This window comes from Nycticebus coucang, chromosome 6, assembly GCF_027406575.1.
Source record: "Nycticebus coucang isolate mNycCou1 chromosome 6, mNycCou1.pri, whole genome shotgun sequence".
In the NCBI taxonomy this organism is placed as follows: domain Eukaryota; kingdom Metazoa; phylum Chordata; class Mammalia; order Primates; family Lorisidae; genus Nycticebus; species Nycticebus coucang.
Window position 1 is genome coordinate 58,013,130 of NC_069785.1, and position 27,715 is coordinate 58,040,844.

The 27,715-nt window shown below is 40.1% G+C and overlaps 1 protein-coding gene across 7 annotated transcripts in view; it reads right to left on the reverse strand.

Annotated features, from left to right (window-relative positions):
- NEDD4 (NEDD4 E3 ubiquitin protein ligase) overlaps positions 1-27,715 on the reverse strand; it is a 171,244-nt gene that overhangs the window by 35,233 nt on the left and 108,296 nt on the right. For 5 of the 7 annotated variants that reach the window (XM_053593914.1, XM_053593916.1, XM_053593913.1 and 2 more), the window contains 5 exons: positions 23,673-23,839; positions 14,364-14,481; positions 14,114-14,281; positions 5,366-5,431; positions 2,318-2,437 (listed from right to left, as the gene is read on the reverse strand). In XM_053593914.1, the coding sequence (XP_053449889.1) occupies positions 2,318-2,437; positions 5,366-5,431; positions 14,114-14,281; positions 14,364-14,481; positions 23,673-23,839 (639 nt within the window). The remainder of the gene's footprint in view (positions 1-2,317; positions 2,438-5,365; positions 5,432-14,113; positions 14,282-14,363; positions 14,482-23,672; positions 23,840-27,715) is intronic. The other 2 variants (XM_053593910.1, XM_053593915.1) reach the window with 2 other exon arrangements.

Here is a 27,715-nt window from a genome sequence, read left to right on the forward strand (position 1 = left end):
TGGCAATTGCAACAACATCAAAAATAAACAAATGGGACTTCATTAAACTGAAAAGCTTCTGTACAGCTAAGGACACAATAACCAAAGCAAAGAGACAACCTACACAATGGGAAAGGATATTTGCATATTTTCAATCAGACAAAAGCTTGATAACCAGGATCTATAGAGAACTCAAATTAATCCACATGAAAAAAGCCAACAACCCCTTATATCAATGGGCAAGAGACATGAATAGAACTTTCTCTAAAGATGACAGACGAATGGCTAACAAACATATGAAAAAATGTTCATCATCTCTATATATTAGAGAAATGCAAATCAAAACAACCCTGAGATATCATCTAACCCCAGTGAGAATGGCCCACATCACAAAATCTCAAAACTGCAGATGCTGGCGTGGATGTGGAGAGAAGGGAACACTTTTACACTGCTGGTGGGACTGCAAACTAGTACAACCTTTCTGGAAGGAAGTATGGAGAAACCTCAAAGCACTCAACCTAGACCTCCCATTCGATCCTGCAATCCCATTACTGGGCATCTACCCAGAAGGAAAAAAATCGTTTTATCATAAGGACACTTGTACTAGACTGTTTATGGCAGCTCAATTTACCATTGCCAAAATGTGGAAACAGCCTAAATGCCCACCAACCCAGGAATGGATTAACAAGCTGTGGTATATGTATACCATGGAATACTATTCAGCTATTAAAAAAAATGGAGACTTTACATCCTTCGTATTAACCTGGATGGAAGTGGAAGACATTATTCTTAGTAAAGCATCACAAGAATGGAGAAGCATGAATCCTATGTACTCAATCTTGATATGAGGACAATTAATGACAATTAAGTTTATGGGGGGGGAAGCAGAAAGAGGGATGGAGGGAGGAGGGTGGGGCCTTAGTGTGTGTCACACTTTATGGGGGCAAGACATGATTGCAAGAGGGACTTTACCTAACAATTGCAATCAGTGTAACTGACTTATTGTACCCTCAATGAATCCCCAACAATAAAAAAAAAAAAAATTGAAAAAAAAAAAAAAAAAAAAAAAAAAAGACATGAGACTATAAAAAGCTAGAAGAAAGTGCAGGGAAAACACTTGAAGAAATCAGCCTGGGAGAATATTTTATGAGGACTACCCTCCCTGGGCAATTGAAGCAACACCAAAAATACATTACTGGGATGTGATCAAACTAAAAAGCTTCTGCACAGCCAAAAACACACTAAGTAAAGGAAACAGACAGCCCTCAGAATGGGAGAAGGTATTTGCAGGTTATGTCTCTGACAAAGATTTAATAACCAGAATCCACAGAGAACTCAAACATATTAGCAAGAAAAGAACAAGTGATCCCATCTCAGGGTGGGCAAGGGACTTGAATAGAAACTTCTCTAAAGACAGGTGCACAGCCTACAGAGACATGAAAAAATGCTCATAATCTTAATCATCAGAGAAATGCAAATCAAAACCACTTTGAGATATCATCTAACCCCAGTAAGATTAGCCCACATCCCAAAATCCCAAAATCTGAGATGTTGGCATTGATGTGGAGAAAAGGGAACACTTCTGCACTGCTGGTGGGAATGCAAAATAATACATTCCTTTTGGAAAGATGTTTGGAGATCACTTAGGGATCTAAAAACAGATCTGCCATTCGATCCTTCAATTTCTCTACAGGTATATATCCAGAAGACCAAAAATCACTTTATAACAAAGATATTTGCACCAGAATGTTTATTGCAGCCCAATTCATAATTGCTAAGTCATGGAAGAAGCCCAAGTGCCCATCGACCCATGAATGGATCAATAAATTGTGGTATATGTACACCATGGAATATTATGCAGCCTTTAAAAAGATAGAGACTTTACCTCTTTCATGATTACATGGATGGAGCAGGAACAAAGTCTTCTTAGCAAAGTATCTCAAGAATGGAAGAAAATGTACTCAGCCCTACTATGAAACCAATTTATAGCTTTCATATGTAAGCTATAACCCAACTATAGCCCAAGAAGAAGGGGAAAGAGAAGAGGGAGGGAACAGGAGGGGGGAGGATGGGTGGATGGAGGATAATTGGTGGGAACACAACTATGGTGCATTTTACAAGGGTACATGTTAAATTTACTAAGTGTACAGTATAAATGTCTTAACACAATAACTAAGAAAATGCGGTGAAGGCTTTGTTAACCAGTTTGATGAAAATATTTCAAATGGTATATAAAACTAGCACATTATACCCAATAATTGCATTAATGTACACAGCTATGATTTAATAAAAAAAACACTATATAAAAATAAGTTAACAGATAAAGATTGCAGGGTACCTGTACAGTGGGCTTTGTCCAAGTAGTAGTTCTGGAATTGTGATCTACATAATATGATCTTCCTCTTTCATCTTGTTTTTCTTCCCAACCTGGTGGTAATCCAGATGAAGTAGGCAAAAGCTAGTGAAGAATAACAGGAGAAGTAAGTATTATTAGAAAGAATCATTTAAAAAGGGTTCCTATTCCTGCTTCACAATTAGTTCTCCTTAAAATAAACCATACTTTAGTTTGAACCAAAACCATTTAGTACAATGTAAAAATGGGTAAATTATACCTTTCCAATTTAGCAAAATGAATCACTTTTTATCATAATATTTCAATGTAAACAAAATGAAGTAAATGAAGTATATGGTGTTTCTTTCTTTTTCTTTTTTTTTTTTTGAGATAGAGTCTCACTTTCACCCTCGGTAGAGTGTCATGATGTCATAGCTCAAGCAACCTCAAACTTTTGGGCTTAAGAGATTCTCTTGCCTCAGCCTCCCAAATAGCTGGGACTACAGGCGCCGCCACAATGCCCCGCTATTTTTAGAGACAAGGGTCTTGCTTTTGTTTGGGCTGGTCTCGAACCTGTGAGCTCAGGCAATCCACCCACCTTGGCCTCCCAAAGTGCTAGGATTACAGGCATGAGCCACTGCACACAGCCCAGGATATAGTGTGTCAATTGGGCAAAAGTAGGAAAACAGTGACGGCGCGGATAACATCACTAATAAAACATGTCAACAATAACAACTACACACCAAGTGTATTCATATAGGTCATATCAGTTAATTGCCACACAAACTTTGATGAGATAATTGCCAATACTGGCCCACTTTACAGATTAGTAAATTGAGGTTTGAAAAAGTTGAAGTGATTTTCTGATACAGTGTTTGTAAGGAATGGAGTTGAGATTTGAACGTAGGTAACTGAAGGACAGAAATCACACTTATGTGCAGAGTCAAAAGTTACTTCTGTCATGTTTCTCTAAAGCAGTGGTTCTCAACCTTCCTAATGCTGTGATGTATTTTCATTGTTACAAAAGGGTTGCGACCCACAGGTTGAGAACCACTGCTCTAAAGGTTAAGAGATGCTGTTTATCATAGTCTGTTAATGTGAACAAAGAGAGGTCTCGTTACTTTCAGGCTTACATAATATAGTCCTCTATCAGGTCCTTCTTTTGTCATTTTTGAACCACATTGATTCTTTGAGGCTTGGCTTGGGTCCCTGAAATGCCTTTACAATGTAAAAACCACCACCAGCAGCCTCTTCACTAGAAATGCTGTGCTGTGAATACTCTGCTGACAGTTATGATGAGCTGTTAGGCTGCAAAATGATAAAATTAAAAGCTGCCCAGTTTTTAAAATGTTCATCAGTTGGTAAATAACTGTGGAATGTAATAGATACATAAATATCTATGCTATGGAATACTGTGAACTGGTCAGACAGGCAACAACGTGGATATTTCTGAAAAACATCATGCAAAGTGTAAGACGCCAGAGATAAGATGGCATACTTATGATTCTGTTTATATGAAATTTTTAGAAAAGATAAAACTGTAGCAACAGGGAGCAGAAGAGTGGTTGCTTGGGGCTGAGCGTAGGCACAGGGATCGAGGGAACTCTGGGGGGTGTGTGTGACAGAGTGTTCTTACACTCAATCATGGTGATATTTGCACAATTATACACATTTGCAAAAACACTTTAATTGTACAGTCAAAAATGGGTGGGTTTTCTGGTAAATTATACTTCTGGAAATTATACTTCAAGAAAGCTCTAACCCCCCCCCCACCCCCTCATCAAGGTACTGAGAAAAAAAATGCATGGAAACAGCTTTTCTGCTAAATAGAAGAAATTCAACATTTTCACTGTATGGAGGACATTCTAAGGTACAGTAGGGAAAATACTGAGGAACTTCGCTGGGGCAGGCTCAGGTCTAATGGAAGAGGCTGGACAGGTGATATTAAGTGACCCCCAGACTGATGGAGGAGGCCAGACAAATGACAGCTGGCTGGTGAACGGAGTTTCTCAATGACATCTGCCCTCTGCTGATGATATTGACCAGACCAATGGAGTGCACATGTGGGCATCCCTCTTTCCTCAGCACAGGATCCGTGTCCCCCTCTGTGTGTGTGGGGCATCTTTTTAGAGAGATGAACCACCTAGGGCTGAGGATCTTGGAGCCTCTGTACTTCTATGCTGGAACTTCTTTAAAAACAAAAACATACCCTGCTTTTCAAAACTACTATGTAGGCTGTCATTCAAAATTACAAATGGCTGGTGAAAAGTGAGGTGGCCATTCTAAGCAGGGAAACAGAATGTGCACAGGCTCTGAAGAGGGAGGGAATTAGGACCTGGGATCAGCTTTTCAGGAAGAAAAGGCACAGACAGGGTTGAAGGCAGCAGGCGGCTTCTGTGGTAGATCAGAAGATAAACAAGTGGGGGCTACATAAAGGAGAGACAAACTCAGTCATGAGACTTGAGTCAGGAAGAGGATGGAGGCTGGGAGACCACAGGGAGTCAACAGTCCAGGCATGAAGTTCTTAAGGTCCAACCGGTGGCTCAGAAACCACTGAGCAGAAAACAGAAGGTCCCAATAGAAAGGTGAATGTGAGAAGGGAGGGAAGAAAGAAGTTGGGGACTAACGAAGTGTAACGTGGCTGCCAGGCCTGCCGATGCCAGTGCATGCTTCACATCCAGGGCAGAAATGGCTGTTTGATGCCACAGTTATACAAAGGTGCATGCTACATGCCATGTGTAGAGCAGGGACAGCTGGTCATTATGGTTCCAAAATGTGTGGAGCACACGGATCACCTCCAGCCAGCACAGTGCTTCAACCAGTGAGCCAGTCACCAGCACTCAGAGGCTTAATATGAGAGAGACAGTTGTCTGCAGTTTATCTTTAAAGATCCTTCTCTGTGGCCCCTCCCCCAACCTCACTTCCAGGAACCTACAGATTCTGTGCTGTATTGGTTTCTTGGAAGGCACTCAGTCACATTTAGTCTTCAAAAATCAAAAAAGGTGCTGAGTTTTGCATTTTTATTGATGATTAAGGGGAGAGGATTAAACTCACCACAGGAAGTGTAGGCTGTTCCTCAAAAGTATAGGCTTGTAAGCTGCCTCTTCTGCTGGAATGATTCTTGGAAAAAAACAACAGAACAGTAACACCTTTAGATCTCTGATTTGTCTCCGAGTGGCAGGTAGTGAGGGTGAGTGCTATGGGGCAGGAGGGAGAAGGCTGGCGAGGAGGTCACCGTGGGGACTGCAGGCAGCGCAGACGTCCCCTCACATTCGGCCTCTGACGCTTCCTCAGGGCTGAACTGCCTCCTGGACACTTGTTCTGGAATGCCTAGCAGATGCCTCAGCGTCTCTAAAATTGGATTTGGTTTTTCCCCAGCCACACCCACTCAAACCTGCTCCTTTTCTGCTATTCCTCATTTTACTGGGCAGCACCCACATCCTATTCAGTCTGTTTCCTTACTAATTCTCAAATATATCCCCTTCTCCACTTTAGTTCAAGTTTTTGGTTTTTTTTTTTCTTTAATTTCAAGCTTTCATTATTTGCCACCTCAATTATTATGGCAGCATAATAGGTTTCCCTGCTTCACGTCTTATTTCCCTATGTCTACTCTCCAGCCCAAGTGCTGCAGCTACAGCGTGTCCTGCACTGCACATCCAGCCCTGCCCTTGTGGAGGTGAAGCCCCTTACACACAGCACCATGCTTTGCGAGCTCTGTGACCTGCCTCTTCCTGACCTCTTCTGCTACTTACATCACAACCTACCTGCTGGCATTCCAGATTATTTATTTTCTGAAAATCCCAGATTTTTTCTTTCCTTAAACCTTTATATACATATACATGCTGTTGTCACTATCTGAAGTATCTTAGTTTTGTTATCTAATGCTGCCAAATTTATAGTGCATGTATAAATAAATCAGAATATCCACTGTACTACTGTTTATATGTATACTAGTAACAAACACTCAAGTCCATCAGTTGGAGACTGGTGAAATATCTTAAGGATTCTCTGTACTATGAAATATGTCAGAGTTTGATAATTATTATTATTTTTTTATTGTTAAATTATAGCCGTGTACATTAGTGCAATCAAGGGGTACAATGTGCTGGTTTCATATAAAATCTGAAATATTCTCATCAAACTTTTCAACGTAACCTTCATGGCATTTTCTCAGTTATTGTATGTAGACATTTGTATTCTGCATTTAGTAGGTTTCGCCTGTACCCATTCTAAGATGCACCATAGGTGTGGCGCCACCCATTACCCTCCCTCCACCTTAACCTCCCCCCTCCCTTCCCCTTCCTTGGCCCTTTCCCCATAGTCTTGTGCTATAGTTGGGTTATAGCCTTCATGTGAAAGCTATAATTTAGCTTCATAGTAGGGCTGAGTACATTGGACACTTTTTCTTCCATTCCTGAGATACTCTGCTAAGAAGAATATGTTCCAGCTCCATCCATGTAAACATGAAAGAGGTAAAGTCTCCATCTTTCTTTAAGGCTGCATAGTATTCCATGGTACACATATACCACAATTTGCTAGACCATTCGTGGGTCGATGGGCACTTGGGCTTCTTCCATGACTTAGCAATTATGAATTGGGCTGCAGTAAACATTCTGGTACAGATGTCTTTGTCATATTGTGATCTTTGGTCTTCTGGGTATAAACCTAGTAAAGGAATTATAGGATCGAATGGCAGGTCTAGTTTTAGGTCTCTAAGTATTCTCCAAACATCCTTCCAGAAGGAACGTATTAACGTGTGCATTCCCACCAGCAGTGTAGAAGTGTGCCCTTTTCTCCACATCCATGCCAACACCTCTGGTTTTGGGATTTTGTTATGTGGGCTACTCTTACTGGGGTTAGGTGATATCTCAGAGTAGTTTTGATTTGCATTTCTCTGATGATTAAGAATGATGAGCTTTTTTTCATGTGTTTGTAGATCGTGCGTCTGTCTTCTTTAGAGAAGTTTCTCTTCAAGTCCCTTGCTCACCCTGAGATGGGATCATGTGTTTTTTCTTGCTAATACATTTGAGTTCTCTGTGGATTCTACTTATTAGACCTTTATCGGAGGTACAACCTGTAAATATTTTGTCCCATTCTGAGGACTGTCTGCTTGCTTTACTTACTATGTTCTTGGCTGTGCAGAAGCTTTATAGTTTGATCAGCTCCCAGTAGTGTATTTTTGATACTGCTTCAATAGCCTGGGGAGTCCTCCTGATAAAATATTCACCCAGGCCGATTCCTTCAAGAGTTTTCCTTGTACTTTCTTCAAGTATTTTTATAGTTTCATGTCTTAAGTTTAAATCTTTTATCCAGTGAGAATCTATCTTAGTTAATGGTGAAAGGTGTGGGTCCTGTTTTAAACTTCTACAGGTTGCCAGCAAGTTCACCCAGTGCCATTTGTTAAATAGGGAATCTTTTCCCCACTGAATGTTTTTAATTGGCTTGTCAAAGATCAAATAATGGTAAGTAGCTGGATTCATTTCTTGGTTCTCTATTCTGTTCCAGACATCTACTTCTCTGTTTTTGTGTCAATACCATGCTGTTTTGATCACTATCGATTTATAGTACAGTCTCAGGTCTGGTAGCATGATTCCTCCAGCTTTGTTTTTATTGGTGAGTAATGTTTTGGCTATTCGAGGTTTTTTCTGATTCCATATAAAACGAAGTATTATTTTTTCAAGATCTTTAAAGTATGACAATGGAGCTTTAATAGGAATTGCATTAAAATTATATATTGCTTTGGGTAGTATAGATATTTTAACAATGTTGATTCTTCCCAGTCATGAGCATGGTATGTTTTTCCATTTGTTAACATCTTCAGCTATTTTTTTTCTTAAAGTTTCATAGTTCTCTTTGTAGAGATCTTTCACGTCCTTTGTTAGGTATACTCCCAAATATTTCATCTTCTTTGGCACTACTGTGAAAGGAATAGAGTTCTTGACTGTTTTTTCGGCTTGGTTATTGTTGGTATATATAAAGGGTACAGATTTATGGGTGTTGATTTTGTAGCCTGAGACATTGCTGTATTCCTTGATCACTTCTAAAAGTTTTGTAGTAGAATCCCTAGTGTTCTCCAGATATACGATCATATCATCTGCGAAGAGTTAAAGTTTGATCTCTTCTGACCCTATGTGGATACCCTTGATCGCCTTTTCTTTCCTAATTGCAATGGCTAAAACTTCCATTACAATGTTAAAGAGCAATGGAGACGATGGGCAATCTTGCCTGGTTCCTGATCTAAGTGGAAATGATTTCAATTTAACTCTATTTAATACAATATTGGCTGTGGGTTTGCTGTAGATGGCCTCTATTAGTCTAAGAAATGTCCCTTCTATACCAATTTTCTTAAGTGTTCTGATCATGAAGGGATGCTGGATATTATCAAAAGCTTTTTCTGCATCAATTGAAAGAATCATATGGTCCTTATTTTTAGTTTATGTGCTGAATTACATTTATAGATCTACGTATATTGAACCAGCCTTGAGATCCTGGGATAAATCCCACTTGGTCGTGGTGTATAATTTTTTTGATGTGTTGTTGGATTCTTATTTGTTAGGATCTTATTGAGTATTTTTGCATCAATATTCATTACTGATATTGGTCTATAATTTTCTTTTCTTGTTGGGTCTTTCCCTGGTTTTGGGATCAAGGTGATGTTTGCTTTGTAGAATGTGTTGGGTAATATTCCTTCTTTTTCTGTATTTTGGAAGAGGTTTAGTAATATAGGTACTAGTTCTTCTTCTTTTTTTTTTTTAATAAGTTTATTTATTTATTTTTATTTATTATTTTTGTAGTTTTTTGGCCGGGGCTGGGTTTGAACCTGCCACCTCCAGCATATGGGGCCAGCGCCCTACCCGCTTGACCACAGGTGCCGCCCCAGGTACTAGTTCTTCTTTAAAGGTTTGGTAGAATTCTGACATAAAGCCATCTGGGCTATTCTTTTTAGGGAAATTTTGTATAGTTGATGCTATTTCATAACTTGATATAGGCCCGTTCAACATTTCCACTTCATTCTGGCTAAGTCTTGGCAGGTGGTGTACTTCCAGGTATTGGTTGATTTCTTTCAGATTTTCATATTTCTGAGAGTAGAGTTTCTTGTAGTATTTGTTAAGGATTTTTTGAATTTCTGGGGGTCTGTTGTTATTTCATCGTTACCATTTCTGATTGATGAAATTAGAGATTTTACTCTTTTTTTCCTAGTTAGGTTGGCCAAAGGTTCATCTATTTTACTGATCTTTTCAAAAAACCAACTTTTGGATTTATTGATCTGTTGTATAATTCTTTTGTTTTCAATTTCATTTAATTCTGCTCTGATTTTGGTTATTTTCTTTTGCTGGGTTTGGGGTTGGAGTGTTCCTCCTTCTCCAGTTGCGTGAGATATCCCATTAAGTTATTAACTTCTTCTCTTTCCGTTTTCTTGAGGAAGGCTTGCAGTGCTATAAATTTCCCTCTTAGGACTGCCTTTGCAGTATCCCAGAGGTTCTGGTAATTCGTGTCTTGATTGTTATTTTGTTCCAAAAATTTATTTCCTTCTTAATCTCATCTATAACTCATCTATCTCCAGCATAAGGTTGTTTAGCTTCCATGTTTTTGTATGGGTATGCAGGTTCCTGTTGTTATTGAGTTCAACTTTTATTCCATGATGGTCTGAGAAGATGGAAGGAATAATTTCTATGTTTTTAAATTTGCTGAGGTTAGATTTGTGGCCCAGGATGCGGTCAATTTTGGAGTATGTTCTGTGGGCTGATGAGAAGAATGTGTATTCAGTTTTGTTGGGATGAAATGTTCTGTAGATGTCTGTTAAGTGCAGATGTTGAATGGTTAAGTTTCGATCCAAAATTTCTTTGCTTAGCTTCTTTTTGGAGGATCTATCTAGCACTGCTAAAGGGGTAGCCTGCTAAAGGGGTGTTAAAATCTCCAAGTACTATGGAATTGGAGGAAATCAAGTTGCTCATGTCTGTTACGAGTTTCTCTTATAAACTGAGGTGCGTTCTGGTTGGGGGTGCATAAATAATAATTGAAATCTCATCAGATTGAGTATTACCTTTAACAAATATGAATGAAGTGTCCATCCTTATCCTTCCTTACTTCAGTTGCTTTAAAGCTTATTGCATCTGCGAATAGGATTGCAATGCCTGCTTTTTTCTGCTTTCCATTTGCCTGGAGTATAGATGACTATCCCTTCACCTTGAGTCTAAATTTGTCTTTTAATGTAAGATGCGATTCTTGTATGCAGCAGATATCTGGCTTGAGTTTTTGTATCCAGTCAGCCAACCTGTGCCTCTTTAGAGGACAATTTAAACCATTCACATTAATTGAGAATATTGATAAGCCTTTCGAGAGTCCAGTGGACATATTTAATCCTTTTGCAACTGTGGAAGTTGGAATTTGATCAAAATTTTCTGGGTGGGTTTACTTTTGTGGTGGAGGATTACGCTGGTCTTTATGGAGGATAGGTCTGAGAAAATCCTGGAGAGCTGGTTTAGTTATGGCAAATTTCTTCAACATGTGAATGTTGTTAAAGTATTTAATTTCTCCGTCATAAGTGAAACTCAGTTTAGCTGGGTACAGGATCCTGGGTTGAAAGTTATTTTGTTTTAGGAGATAAAAAGTAGATCACCATCCTCTTCTAGCTTGAAAGGTTTCAGCAGAGAGAGCTGCAGTTATTCTAATATTCTTGCCCTTGTAAGTGATGGTTTTCTTTCGTCTGGCAGCTTTCAGAATTTTCTCCTTCATATTAACTTTAGTGAAGTTGATTATGATGTGTCTGGGGGATGTCTTATTTGGGTTGAGTCGTGCTGGAGTTCTGAAACAGTCTGCTATCTGAATTTCAGAATCTCTTGGCATGTCTGGAAAGTTCTCCTTCCTAATCTCATGGAGAAGAGACTCTGTGCCTTGTGAAGCCACTTCGTTGCTTTCAGGGATCCCTATAAGACGAATATTGGTTTTCTTCGAATTATCCCAGAGCTCTCTGAGAGAGTGATCTGTTTTTGCCCTCCATTTCTCTTCCACTTTGAGAGTTTGGGAGCATTCGAAAGCTTTGTCTTCAATGTCAGAAATCCTTTCTTCTGCTTGCTCCATTCTGTTACTGAGGGATTCTACTGTGTTTCTCAGATCTTTGAGGGCTGCAACTTCTTGCCTCAATGTGTCAAAATGTTTGGTCATTTGGTCTTTGAATTTGTTGAATTCTTCAGGTATCTTTTGGGTTACTGCTTATCTAATTTGATCTTATTTGCTATCTAGATTCTGAATTCGATTTCTGACATCTCAGCTATTTGTTTGTGCATGGGATCTTGTGCCGTGTCTTCCCCATTGATCCTTGGCGGAGTTGATCTACTTTGACTATTCATATTGCCAGAGTATTTCTGTTGATTTTGCCTCATGATTGTTTTTCATGTTGCCTCTGGCCATGCTCAGAGTTGGGGAGGTGTTTCTCCAAGATTAGACCCCAGTGGGATCACTCTATTGTTACTGGATCTTTGTAGGGAGTGGCCCGGTATAATTCCTCTGGGGCTTTCCCAGCCAGGGAGTTCTGGTTGTGGGAGCAGCTCCGGAGTGTGACACACCCGGATCCAGCAACAGGGTGGTAGGTGGTGTGCACGGTTCTGGGAGTGCCTAGTGGCCAGTGACTTCGGCACAGAGAGCCCAAGGCTCCAGCAGTCTCTGGCCAGGAGAAGGGCTCTGCGCAGAGGCAGGGCCCCAGAGGGCATGCGGCTACCAGAGTCCCTGGCCAGACGAGTGGGCCGGTGTAGAGGCAGGGAGGTATAGGAGGGAGGATGCAGGGTAGCGCAGCTTCCGCAGTTTCTGGTCAGGGCATACGGAGGCCCAGTGGGTGCGGGTTGCGGGTCGGGGGTTGCGGCATAGCTCTTATGGAGGTCTGGGCAGCGCCAAGCCCAGGAGTTTGAGGTTGTTATGAGCTGTGTCGCCATGGCACTCTACCCAGGGCAACAGCCCGAGGCTCCAGTGTGCCAAAACCCGTCTCACTCTGCACCTGAGGGTTAAGGCTGTAAGGCAGCTCAGTCCCCACCTTTAGGCTGCTCAGTCACTATGTTACTACCTCCCGCCTGATCCTTGCTCTGCAACACTAAGGGTGGAGCTTGCTGGGGCAGTTCTCTCACAATGGCTCCCTGCTGCCCACAGCCGAACACTATTAGCTCTGTCCAGCTCAGTGGCTCAGTTGGGGCCCTAGACAATAACCAAAGTTCTCTACACTCCTGCTCAAGCTCTCCCCAAAGGCAGTTCAACTAAGTGCCAAGTCCAAAAACACTGAAACAGTTTATAGGTAAGGCCTTTCCGGTTTGCAGTCTCACTGCTGCTTGTACTTACAGCTGCCGGCGGGATTAGGTCGATAGGACACCCGCAACCACTTGCCAGTTTTACACTGTTTTTTGTCCTCCTCTTGGGGTCCAGAAGTCCCTTGTTCACTCCCTGTATCCTCAAAGGGATGATTATAGGCAGATCCCACCAGCCAGAGATGCCTGGAGTCTTATCTCCCTAGACTCACCTTGCCCTGTTGCAGGGAGGCTGTTACTTGGCCGCCTTCTTGGATTGTCACTCTTGATAATTATTTTTGTTGACTGTATTTTTCTCTTTCTTTGGAGATACTGTGGCATCAGCCTAGCTCACAGCAACCTCAAACTCCTGGGCTCAAGCAATCCTCTTGCCTCAGCCTCTTGACTAGCTGGGACTACAGGTGCCCCCCACAATGCCTGGCTAGTTTTTCTTTCTTTCTTGTAGAGATGGGGTCTCGCTCTTGCTGAGGCTGGTCTTAAACCCTGAGTTCAAGTAACCCTCCCCTCTGGGTGCCCCAGAGTGCTAGGATTATAGCTATGAGCCACTGTGCCCAGCATTTGTATTGGTTTTAAAAGGGAGTACATCTACCGTATTTACTCAGATAATCCAACGTCCAAGATCTGACAAGTGAAAAACATAACTTATCTCTTTAAGATGATGTCAGGTTAAAAAATTATATACAAATACATGCATGCGTTTATGAATACATAGCAAATGTCTAAGACAATATTAATAGTGATGGATGGAAGAGGTAAGATAGAAGATTTTATTTTTATCTTATATACCTCAATACTATCTCAATTTTTAACCATAACAATACAATGCTTTACAAATAGTCACGTATGTGTTGGTGACATCTGTGATGTAACATTAAAACTTCATTATAACTGAGAGTTATAATATCTACTTCCCTGACATCCAGGAAGTGGTCTGATACTCATAGATAACATCAAGACCATTCTACAATTATGTCTGAAAAAAAGACAAAATGTAAACATTACCATGCCACGAAATACCACGTATTTCCGTATCTGGCAAATGTGTGTGACTGTTCTTCTTTGCCAGTCATAATTTTTAGCCTTACCATAGATAAGATTTAGAGACATACAATTAAAGAATTACTCACACTTCCTGACAGCATCTAACACAGAGCAGAGTCCTACTCCCTAAAACCCTACTCAAAATCATCTAACATGAGTCTTTTCTACTAGCCCATTACCAAGACACCTCCGGGGCATGTTCTCCCTTGCTCAAGCAAGTACTAAACCCACTGTGTTCAGTTACAGTATTCCTGGTGGCTTTGACTAGAGGACAATGACATAACAAGCATCTGGACTCATGACTCTGGTCCAGGCTGTGAGTGTAAATGCTGGAGATGACCATGCTGTAAAGTCTCTAACATATTGTTACATGCCATTTAAGACAAAATTTTATATAAAAGTTGTTGAATGGTGTAGTACATATAAATATAAAATCCTGAAGCCATAACAAAATCTAAGGGCATCTTACTGAGCTGGATACTGGCTGGCTGGTGGCTGAATTTCCACAAATAGTGAGCCTGGCATGCAATTCTTCTGCAAGATGAGTCTGAACCTCCAAGTTACTTGATGGTGGAGGCGATGGGAAGGCCTGATTGCTATACATGGAGACTTCATCTTCGCTTATAATTTCCCAGTTCTAAAATGAACAGAATAAGCCACATGTACTTTAATGTATTGCTATAACATGTTTATCAATGAGAACTAGGAACTATTCATACCTCAGAAGACTCTCGGTTGTCAACACTTTCTGTTTCCTCAGATATTTGCCGCCTGGTGGTAAAGGCACGTTGTGCTTGCAGCTGAATGTTACCGTTCTCAGCATCTGTTAAGTTGTCCCTATATTGGAAGTATAAAAAGATATCACCCATGTCTTAAGATAGTTGAAAGGATAGTCAAAGATGCTATGATTTTTATTTTAATTTCATTTTTTTGAGACAGTTTCACTAGGTTGCCCTTAGTAGAGTTACATGGCATCACAGCTCAAACTCTTAGGCTCAAGTGATCCTCCTGCCTCAGTTTTTCTATTGTTAGTAGAGAGGGGAATCTCACTCTTGTTCAGGCTGGTCTCAAACTCCTGAGCTCAAGCAATCCGCCTGCCTCAGCCTTCCAGAGTGCTAGGATTACAGGCGTGAGCCACTGTGCCCAGCCCCTGTTATCATTTTTAAAATACCTATATTAGATCAGAATTTATTGTTTTGGCCAAAGGCTATTACAACACGTACAGATTAAATGGTGGGCACACTAGTACCTTCAGAATCCATTACAGAGTTACAAGTTTTTGTGAAAATGTATAACATGTCTGAATTTGATATTTTAGTTCATCATTGTGTCTAGGATAATGTCTGACAGATAGGGGCACTCAAAAATATTTGTTGAATGAATATCAGTTTCACAAATCATTTCATTATATTATTTCACCATATTATTATAAGAGTAAACTCTAAAGTAGCTCTAGAGTTACACATACCTCTCTGTGAATCAGACAGTACATTTTCTAGCACTGGTTAAGCCAAGAATAGGGTTCCCCATGCATGAATGCAGAGGGAAGAATGAGAGAGAGTATAAGGATCCTATGTAAAAGCTTAATAGATTATGGATTAAATGGCATCTGTTTTTGATCATATCGAGTCGTGGGTCTGGTCTGAAAAGGATGATAGTAAAGGACTGAGTTTAGAAAGCTACAATCAGATTGAAGACCATACCCCAGTCATTCATTAGTTATATTACTATAGTTACTTGCATTTACTATAATCAGACTGTCAGATGAAGAATTTTATTCTAATATATAAAATTACGGTTAATTCCTTTAATGTCACTGGAATTCAAGATAGCCAGAAGGCCAGTGCTTTATTGTAGCTGAAAAAAAAAAAACATAATTTTGACAGATGGTTCTAATGGAATGCTTCCATTTTTTCCCTTAAATATTTGATTTTGGCTATCTGAAAAAGACATTAGTCATAGTGAAAGAAATGTGATTCTGCTCAAGTCAGGCTTGCCATAATACTGAGGTATGCAAGAGGGCAATTTTGCAGAATTTTATAGTGTCTTCACTTTTGGAGTCTGTACATCATTCTGCGAAGATTGATGCCTCTGTGACATTAAGAACTTGGACTGTTGGAGGCGGAGCAAGATGGCGGCCAAGTAACAGCTTCCTTCCATCTGGGCACCGTGAGTCTGGGGAGATAGGACTCCAGGCGTCTCTGGCTGGTGGGAACTGCCTATCATCACTCCTATGAGGATACAGGGAGTCAGCGAGAGACTTCTGGACCCCAAGAGGAGGACTAAAACAGTGGAAAACCGGCAAGTGGTCACGTGTGTTCAATCCGTCTAAACCCGCCTGCAACTGTAAGTTCAGTAGCAGCGAGACTGCAAACCAGAAAGGCCTTACCTGTGAACTGTTTTGATGTCCTTGGACTTGGCACTGAGTTGAACTGCCTTGGGAAAGGCCTGAGCGGGAGTGCGGAGAACTTTGGCCGTTGTCTAGGGCCCCAGTCTGAGCCGCTGAGCCAGACGGAGCAAATAGTGTTTGGCAGTGGGTAACACGGAACCATTGTCAGTGATCTGCCCCGGCAAGCTCCGCCCTCAGGGTCGCAGAGCTAGAAACGGGTGGGAGCTGGTAACCCAGCAACCAAGTAGCCTAAGGGCGGGGTCTGAGCCGCCTTGCAGCCCTAACCCTCAGGGGCAGAGACAGACCGGTTTTGGCACACTGGGTAAGTGGATAACCACTTCAGCAGTGATTCCAGCAAGAAAGCTGGGAAAGCTTCTGCTCAGCAAGTTTACAAGTTCAAAGTGCCTTTTAAGTGGGCTGAAGAGAGATTTAGGGTGTCTACCTGCTGGGGTTTGAGAAATCAGCAGCCTCCAGTCGTATCAGAACTGTGACTAACATCTCATACCCCAGAAGACCACGTGTTGCCCAGACAATATTCAATAACATATACATACTGCTTTGTTTTTGGTTGTGTATTTTTTTCTTTTTTTTTGTTTGGTTGTTTTTTTTTTGTTTGTTTATTTTGACGTTGTTGATGTTCTTTTGTTTTTTAATTTCAATCTTTTCCATACAGATCCCTTTTTCTTTCTCAATTTTTCTAGTTTAATTATAATTTCCCATTGCTGCCTTTTTTAATAACTACAACTTCATTTTTGCTAGTGTTTCTACCGCTATCATTTGGTTTTTCACCCAATTTTATCCCCGTAAAGTTTTCTGCTTGCTTGTTTTGGTTTGATTTATACCATTTTTGTCTTTCCTCTCTACTGGGTGGAGGTGGGGTACTGTGTCTGATCAGGTTACCAAAGAGCTGCTGACCTCAAGGGAACCACCCAACTGGGCACCCCCAGAAGGTAGGGTTTTTTAAGGTTGTGTCAAAGTACCCTACTGTACACCTATATTGCCCTGTCTCCCTCTTTCTGTGCCTCTCTTCTTTTTGTCAATATTCCTTATCCCCACCCCCTCTCTTGTCTCTATATTTCTTTTTTTTCTTATCACTCGGTCCTCCTTTATTTCATCCCTTTTTTACTCTTCACCTTCTCACCCTTCTGGTCCTGTAACCCTTAGTCCACAGGCACAAGAACTTAAAGAGCAAGAGGAAGTGAAAGGAAAATTAGGGCAAGGAAACAGATAAAAGAAATCACTCATGAGGAAGAATCAGCAGAAAACTCCAGGCAACATGAAGAACCAGTCCACAACAACCCCGCCAAGGGACCACGAGGTAGCTACTGCAGAGGATTCCACCTACACAGAAATGTTAGGAATGACAGAAAGGGAATTTAGAATACACATGTTGAAAACAATGAAAGAAATGATGGAAACAATGAAGGAAACTGCTAATAAAGTGGAAAATAACCAAAAGGAAATCCAAAAACAGAATCAAATCAGAGATGAACGATATGAAGAATATAAAAAGGATATAGCAGAGCTGAAGGAAATGAAACAGTCAATCAGGGAACTTAAAGATGCAATGGAAAGTATCAGCAACAGGTTAGACAATGCAGAAGAAAGAATTTCAGAGGTAGAAGACAAAGTTCTTGAGATAACTCAGACAGTAAAAGAGGCAGAAAAGAAGAGAGAGAAAGCAGAACGTTCACTGTCAGAATTATGGGACTTTATGAAGCGTTCCAACATACGAGTTATAGGAATTCCAGAAGGGGAAGAAGAATGCCCCAGAGGAATGGAAGCCATACTAGAGAATATTATAAAAGAAAATTTCCCAAACATCACCAAAGAGTCTGACACACTGCTTTCAGAGGGATATCGGACCCCAGGTCGCCTCAACTCTAACCGAGCTTCTCCAAGACACATTGTGATGAACCTGTCCAAAGTCAAGACAAAAGAAAAGATTCTGCAAGCTGCCAGGAGTAAGCGCCAGTTGACCTACAGGGGCAAATGCATCAGAGTGACCGCAGACTTCTCTAATGAAACTTTCCAAGCAAGAAGACAATGGTCATCTACCTTTAATCTACTTAAACAGAACAATTTTCAGCCCAGAATTCTGTACCCTGCTAAGCTAAGCTTCAAAATTGATGGAGAAATAAAATCATTTACGGATATACAAACATTGAGGAAATTCGCCACAACAAGACCAGCTCTACAGGAAATAATTCAACCTGTTCTGCACACTGACCACCACAATGGATCAGCAGCAAAGTAAGAACTCAGAAATCAAAGGACAGAACCTAACCTCCACACTGATGCAAAAGATAAAACTAAGCAATGGACATTCACCAAATAAGACGAATAGAATACTACCATACTTATCAATTATCTCAATAAATGTTAATGGCTTGAATTCCCCACTGAAGAGACATAGATTGGCTGCCTGGATTAAAAAACACAAGCCATCCATTTGCTGTCTGCAAGAAACACACCTGGCTTCAAAAGACAAATTAAAGCTCTGAGTCAAGGGTTGGAAGACAATTTTTCAGGCAAATGGAACTGAGAAGAAAAGAGGAGTTGCAATCTTATTTTCAGATACATGTGGATTTAAAGCAACTAAAGTCAAAAAAGACAAAGATGGTCACTTTATATTGGTCAAGGGAAAACTACAACAAGAAGACATTTCAATTCTAAATATTTATGCACCCAATTTAAATGCTCCCAGATTCTTGAAGCAGACCTTACTCAGTCTGAGCAATATGATATCTGATAATACCATCATAACAGGGGACTTTAACACACCTCTTACAGAGCTGGACAGATCCTCTAAACAGAAATTAAACAAAGATATCAGAGATTTAAATGAGACCCTAGAACAACTATGCTTGATAGACGCATATAGAACACTCCACCCCAAAGATAAAGAATATACATTCTTCTCATCACCCCATGGAACATTCTCCAAAATTGATCATATCCTGGGACACAAAACAAATATCAACAGAATCAAAAGAATTGAAATTTTACCTTGTATCTTCTCAGACCATAAGGCACTAAAGGTGGAACTCAACTCTAACAAAAATGCTCGACCCCACCCAAAGGCATGGAAATTAAACAATCTTCTGTTGAATGACAGATGGGTGCAGGAAGAAATAAAACAGGAAATCATTAACTTCCTTGAGCATAACAACAATGAAGACACAAGCTACCAAAACCTGTGGGATACTGCAAAAGCAGTTTTGAGAGGAAAATTCATCGCTTTAGATGCCTACATTCGAAAAACAGAAAGAGAGCACATCAACAATCTCACAAGAGATCTTATGGAATTGGAAAAAGAAGAACAATCTAAGCCTAAACTCAGTAGAAGAAAAGAAATATCCAAAATCAAATCAGAGATCAATGAAATTGAAAACAAAAGAATCATTCAGAAAATTAATGAAACAAGGAGTTGGCTTTTTGAAAAAATAAATAAAATAGATAAACCATTGGCCAGACTAACTAGAAATAGAAAAGTAAAATCTCTAATAACCTCAATCAGAAACGATAAAGGGGAAATAACAACTGATCCCACAGAGATACAAGAGATCATCTCTGAATACTACCAGAAACTCTATGCCCAGAAATTTGACAATGTGAAGGAAATGGATCAATATTTGGAATCACACCCTCTCCCTAGACTTAGCCAGGAAGAAATACACCTCCTGAACAGACCAATTTCAAGCACTGAGATCAAAGAAACAATAAAAAAGCTTCCAACTAAAAAAATGCCCTGGTCCAGATGGCTTCACTCCAGAATTCTATCAAACCTTCAAGGAAGAGCTTATTCCTGTACTGCAGAAATTATTCCAAAAAACTGAGGAAGAAGGAATCTTCCCCAACACATTCTATGAAGCAAACATCACCCTGATACCAAAACCAGGAAAAGACCCAAACAAAAAGGAGAATTTCAGACCAATCTCACTCATGAACATAGACGCAAAAATTCTCAACAAAATCCTAGCCAATAGATTACAGCTTATCATCAAAAAACTCATTCATCATGATCAAGTAGGCTTCATCCCAGGGATGCAAGGCTGGTTTAACATACGCAAGTCCATAAACATTATCCACCATATTAACAGAGGCAAAAATAAAGATCACATGATCCTCTCAATAGATGCAGAAAAAGCATTTGATAAAATCCAGCATCCTTTTCTAATTAGAACACTGAAGAGTATAGGCATAGGTGGCACATTTCTAAAACTGATTGAAGCTATCTATGACAAACCCACAGCCAATATTTTACTGAATGGAGTAAAACTGAAAGCTTTTCCTCTTAGAACTGGAACCAGACAAGGTTGTCCTCTGTCACCTTTACTGTTCAACGTAGTGCTGGAAGTTCTAGCCAATACAATTAGGCAAGACAAGGAAATAAAGGGAATCCAAATGGGAGCAGAGGAGGTCAAACTCTCCCTCTTTGCTGACGACATGATCTTATACTTAGAGAACCCCAAAGACTCAACCACAAGACTCCTAGAAGTCATCAAAAAATACAGTAATGTTTCAGGATATAAAATCAATGTCCACAAGTCAGTAGCCTTTGTATACACCAATAACAGTCAAGATGAGAAGCTAATTAAGGACACAACTCCCTTCACCATAGTTTCAAAGAAAATGAAATACCTAGGAATATACCTAACGAAGGAGGTGAAGGACCTCTATAAAGAAAACTATGAATTCCTCAGAAAGGAAATAGCAGAGGATATTAACAAATGGAAGAACATACCATGCTCACGGATGGGAAGAATCAACATTGTTAAAATGTCTATACTTCCCAAAGCAATCTACCTATTCAATGCCATTCCTATCAAAGTACCTACATCGTACTTTCAAGATTTGGGAAAAATGATTCTGCGTTTTGTATGGCACCAGAAAAAACCCCATATAGCTAAGGCAGTTCTCTGTAACAAAAATAAAGCTGGGGGCATCAGCATACCAGATTTTAGTCTGTACTACAAAGCCACAGTGCTCAAGACAGCATGGTACTGGCACAAAAACAGAGACATAGACACTTGGAATCGAATTGAACACCAAGAAATGAAACTAACATCTTACAACCACCTAATCTACGATAAACCAAACAAGAACTTACCTTGGGGGAAAGACTCCCTATTCAATAAATGGTGTTGGGAGAACTGGATGTCTACATGTAAAAGACTGAAACTGGACCCACACCTTTCCCCACTCACAAAAATTGATTCAAGATGGATAAAGGACTTAAATTTAAGGCATGAAACAATAAAAATCCTCCAAGAAAGCATAGGAAAAACACTGGAAGATATTGGCCTGGGGGAAGACTTCATGAAGAAGACTGCCATGGCAATTGCAACAACAACAAAAATAAACAAATGGGACTTCATTAAACTGAAAAGCTTCAGTACAGCTAAGGAGACAATAACCAAAGCAAAGAGACAACCTACACAATGGGAAAGGATATTTGCATATTTTTAATCAGACCAAAGCTTGATAACCAGGATCTATAGAGAACTCAAATTAATCCACATGAAAAAAGCCAACAATCCCTTATATCAATGGGCAAGAGACATGAATAGAACTTTCTCTAAAGATGACAGACGAATGGCTAACAAACACATGAAAAAATGTTCATCATCTCTATATATTAGAGAAATCCAAATCAAAACCACCCTGAGATATCATCTAACCCCAGTGAGAATGGCCCACATCACAAAATCTCAAAACTGCAGATGCTGGCGTGGATGTGGAGAGAAGGGAACACTTTTACACTGCTGGTGGGACTGCAAACTAGTACAACCTTTCTGGAAGGAAGTATGGAGAAACCTCAAAGCACTCAACCTAGACCTCCCATTCGATCCTGCAATCTCATTACTGGGCATCTACCCAGAAGGAAAGAAATCCTTTTATCATAAGGACACTTGTACTAGACTGTTTATTGCAGCTCAATTTACAATCGCCAAAATGTGGAAACAGCCTTAATGCCCACCAACCCAGGAATGGGTTAACAAGCTGTGGTATATGTATACCATGGAATACTATTCAGCCATTAAAAAAAATGGAGACTTTGTATCCTTCGTATTAACCTGGATGGACGTGGAAGACATTATTCTTAGTAAAGCATCACAAGAATGGAGAAGCATGAATCCTATGTACTCAATCTTGATATGAGGACAATTAATGACAATTAAGGTTATGGAGGGGGAGCAGAAAGAGGGATGGAGGGAGGGGAGTGGGGCCTTAGTGTGTGTCACACTTTATGGGGGCAAGACATGATTGCAAGAGGGACCTTACCTAACAATTGCAATCAGTGTAACTGGCTTATTGTACCCTCAATGAATCCCCAACAATAAAAAAAAAAAAGAACTTGGACTGTTGACTTTTTTGGGAAGGATTCAAGAACAGAAAATATCCATGAAAGGGCCTGGCATATATCAGATAGAAAATATCGAAACCAAAAATTAGTAGACAAATAAAAAAATTATAAATATTGTCAAACAGAAGATTAAAGAAAGACTTTATAGATTATATGGAAGGACAAATGGAGGGCAATCTCATAATAAATATGAATGGGAGAGTTTACAAATATATATACTGTCTGATGATGGTTAAAAATATCACTGAGGAGACACAGTTAGAATATGTCAAAGGTTCATCGTGTCCTTGATCTGTGCATGTTGGAAGTTAGGCATTTAACATTAGACCCTAAATGGCTGGGTGCAGGGGCTCACACCTATAATCCTAGCACTCTGGGAGGCCGAGGTAGGTGGATTGCCTGAGCTCAGGAGTTTGACATGAGCCTGAGTCAGAGTGAGACCCTGTCTCTAAAAATAGCTGGGCGGGGTGGTACATGCCTGTAGTCCCAGCTACTTGGGAGGCTGAGGCAAGAGGATCACCTGAGCCCAAGAGTTTGAGGTTGCTGTGAGCTATGATGCCATAGCAGTCTACCAAGGGTGACAGTGAGACTCTGTCTCAAAAAAATTTATTTAAAAAATAAGGTACTATAGAAAGTAACATTTTATTACCTTTTCACAACAAACTACAAAAAAACTCCAAGATTTTTTAAACCAGTCTGAAGAGAAAAATGTGCCATTTGTGGCTACACAATAATTAAAAATTTATTAAAATTAAGAGACAATTAAAAGAGCAGCATCTGTGATTCAAATTATTTTCAATATTATCAAATCATTTAAAAAAAGAAACAGCTCAGGTAGTATTTTTTAAGCCCTGGGCCATAAAAACCTTGGTATTCTTTCTTTTTTTTATGAGACAGAATCTCATTATGTTGCCCTCAGTAGAGTGCCATGGTGTCACAGCTTCAGTGTCACAGGTGTCTTAGGCTTCAGTGATTCTCTTGCTTCAGTCTCCCCAGTAGCTGGGAGTACAGGCATCCACCACAACACCCAGCTATTTTTTTGTTTCAGTTGTTGTTTGGCAAGCCTGGGCTGGGTTCGAACCCACCAGACCTGGTGTATATGGCCGGCACCCTAGCCGCTGAGCTATAGACGTCGAGCCAAAAATCTTGGTATTCTTCCAGTTTACAGACCCCTATACTGTTATGAATCCACTTGAGAGCTGACTTCAAAATGCAAATTAGTAGTCAAAACGTATCCAGATTACAAGTGTGAAAGCCTGCTGCACATACTGAGGGGTTGGTCTTTTCCATTGTGTTCTTCTAGATTCATGGTTTACATAGTAGGTCCTTCCAAGGACATCCTGCCTCTCTTCCCATCCTGGAGGTAGAGGAGAAGGTTCTTGCTGCTGCTGCAAATGGCAGGCAGCATCTGGTTGGTCCAAAACAACCCAGCCAGGCTGAAAAACAGAATAATAACAGTGAAATTTATTTTTGATTTTTAAAAAAAACTTATAAATTATATATGAAAGGGAATTTTAAAGGAGATTTATTATACCCAGCTCCAGAAATCATGCATAGACAGAATTAAAGCATCATTAACTTTTCAGACCATAATATGAATATTTTAAATGATACTAAAGGCTGTTTTGTAAAATAACCATTTCAATTTTGTTTGATATTGCTTTTACATTTTCCAACAGTTTTAAAATAAATTTATTTAGATGTCAAAGGACTTCCCTGGTCGTTAGCTACACAGAAGATAAACAAGCACAGATTTGTGTGTTTGGATTCCTGGGGCCTTTCATAAATAAACTCCTACACACTTACATCGCCTGAAATTATAAGGTGCGTTCTGAGGGAATTCAAACACTGAGAAGTGAGACCACAGAATGAGGTGAAGCAGTTCTCCCCACAGAAACTAACTGTGAATGAGGTCCTATGATGCGTGCATGTGGGCAGAACTTGGAGGTTACTAAATAATGAAATGCTGTTAACTTTTTTTAAGTTCCTAACGAAAGAATTCTCTTTCTTCACAGCAGACATCCTTCATTTCAAACAGAATTCCTCATTATGCAAGATACCATAGTGCCCCCAAAAGCCAGGTAGAGAAGCTTCTAACAAATAAATATCTTTGTCACTTTAAAAATGATTATATGAAAAGTCAGAGAAAAGCAAGAAAAAAAGTTAACCAGATAAATTAATGTAGAATTAAGAGAGGATGACAAGTTCTTTGATTGCTGGCCTAGGGGCTACCTATACTTGAGATTTGAAGGAAAAAAGTTTTATTATTATAGATTTTACCACAAAGCAAAATACAATTAGAGCATTAAAAAAAAAAAATACAGATTGATCCAGGATCTGTTAAAAAATAAAATTTCAGGAACTTTTTTTTTTTTTTTGCACTTTTTGGCCAGGGCTGGGTTTGAACCTGCCACCTCCGGTATATGGGGCGGGCACCCTACTCTTTTGAGCCATGGCCACACCCAATTCCAGGAACTTTTGTTGCACATTCACTACCTGTTCAAAGCTTTCTTTCTCAAGGCACATGAGCAATGTAAAGTAGATGGCAACCCCTGGGGAGGTCCCTCAGCTTCGCTGTTCTTATAGAGACCTAAACAGACCCTCACAGAGGCAAGACAGTTGAGGAAGGGCTAAAGAAAGAACCTTCCAAAAGAATTTGGTGCACAACTGTGTGCTTTCAGTAAATGTTGAAAAAATAAAACTTTTTTCTTTTGTTGAGACAGAGTCTCTCTTTGTCACCCTTGGTAGAGTGCTATGGCGTCAGCTCACAGCAACCTCAAACTCTTGGACTCAAGTGATTCTCTTGTCTCAGCCTCCCAAGTAGCTGGGACTACAGGTGCCCACCACAATGCTCGGCTATTCTTAGAGATGGGGTCTCACTCTTGTTCAGGCTGGTTTTGAACCTGTAACCTCAGGCAATCCACCCTCCTTAGCCTCCCAGAGTGCTAGGATTATAGGCGTGAGCCACTGTGCCCGGCCAAAATGATAAAACTTCAAAGATATGGCTTGGTGCCCGTGGCACAGCAGTTGCGGTGCCAGCCACATGCACCGAAGCTGGCAGGTTCAAACTCGGCCCGGGACAGCTAAACAACAAAGACAACTGCAACAAGAAAATAGCCGGGTGTTGTGGTGGGAACCTGTAGTCCCAGCTACTTAGGAGGCTGAGACAACAGAATTGCTTAAGCCCAAGAGTTTGAGGTTGCTGTGAGCTGTGACACCATGGCACTCTACTGAGGGTGACATTGTGAGACTCTGTCTCAAAAAAAAAAAACAAAACAAAAACAAACCCCAAAACAAAACAAAACAAAACTTTTCAAAGATAAAGTGCCTTCCAAGGGAACCTCAAGGAGCAGGTATTTCTTGCCTCCTTTTCAAATTATAAGTTTCTCTGCTGGGAAAAAACTCTAGAAGTCATCTGGTACAACCAGGTCACTCTGCAAGTAAAGAACCTGAGGTTTGGAAAAGTTTAGCAACTCACACAGGGTCTGACAAGTACTGGAGCTGGCAGCTAGAATTCCAGTCTCCAGAAACCTGTCATGCTCCTGGATTGATAGAATCAACATTGTTAAAATGTCTATACTACCCAAACTGATTTACAGGTTCAATGCAATCCCCATTAAAACACCAACACCGTATTTCACAGATCTAGAAAAAGTAATTCTACACTTCATTTGGAAGTGTAACCAAACCATCTTAAGCAAAAGGAACAAATCTGGAGGCATCACATTACCAGACTTCAAACTATACTACAAGGCTATAATAACCAAAAGAGCACGGTATTGGGACATACCAATAGAGCAGAACAGAAAACCCAGATGTAAAATCATGTACACATAGCCAACTCATCTTTGAGAAAGCAGAAAACAATATACACTGGGGAAAAGAAGTCTTATTTAATAATCAGTGCTGGGAAAATTGTATAGCCACATGTTGAAGAATGAAACAGGATCCCTATCTCTCATCATTCCCCCAAATTAATTAAAGATAGACAAAAAACTTAAATTTAAGGCATGAAACCATAAGAATTCTAGAAGAAAATGTAAGAAAAACTCTTCTAGATATTGGCATAGGCAAAGAACTTAGGAAAAAGACTCCAATGGCAATCCAGGGAACAACAAAAGTAAGTGGGACTTGATTAAATTTAAAAGCTTCTTCACAGCTAAGGAAATAATCAACAGGGCAAATAGACAACCTAGAGAATGGGAGAAAATATTCACAAGCTACGCATCCAATAAAGGGCTAAAATCTACAAAGAACTCAAGTAAATCAGCAAGAAAAAAATAACCCCATTCAAAAGCAGAAGATATGAAGACAAGCTTTTCAAAAGAAGATAGACAAATGGCCAATAAACATATGAAAAATGCTTAATTTCACCAATCATCAGAGAAATGCAAATTTAAATTCACAATGAAATGTCACCTTACACCAGTTAAAATCATTTTATTAAAAAGATTGGAAACAATAGATGCTGGTATGGATGCAGATGAAAAATACAGTGTTCGTGGGACTGCAAATCAGGACCACCATGAACCACATTGACTCATGACTATAATCATAGCACTCTGGGAGCCCAAGGTTGCTGTGAGCAATGACACCACAACACTCTAGTGAGGCTGACAAAGTAAGACTCTGTCTCAAAAAAGAAGGAAAAAATGGTGGCAATTCCTTGAAGAACTAAAGCAGTTCTACCGTTCAATCTAGCAATCCCGCTACTGGGTATTTACCTGAAGGAAAATAAATCATTTTATCAAAAAGACAGCTACACTTAAATGTTTACTACAGCACAATTCATAATTGCAAACATGTGGAATCAACCCAAGTGCCCATCAATTCATGAGTGAATTAACAGAATATGGTATATGTATACCATGGAATACTACTCAGCCATAAAAAAGATGAATTCATGCCTGTTACGACAATTTGGATGGAGCTGGAGACCATTATCCTAAGTGAAGTATTTCAGGAATGGAAAAATAAACACCACATGTACTTGCTATTAAACTGGAATTAACCAGTAAGCACACATGCACACAGAGGGGAGTAAAGCTCAGTGGAAATCAAGCAGGGGATAGGGGAGGAGAAGAGGATGAAAATATACCTAATGAGGGCTGGGCACAGTGGCTCACACCTGTAATCCCAGAACTCTGGGAGGCCGAGGTGGGTGGACTGCCTGAGCTCACAGGTTCGAGACCAGCCTGAGCCAGAGTGAGAATCCATCTCTAAAAATAGCCAGGCATTGTGGTGGACACCAGTACTCCCAGTTACTCAGGAGGCTGAGACCAGAGAATCACTTAAGTCCAAGAGTTTGAGGT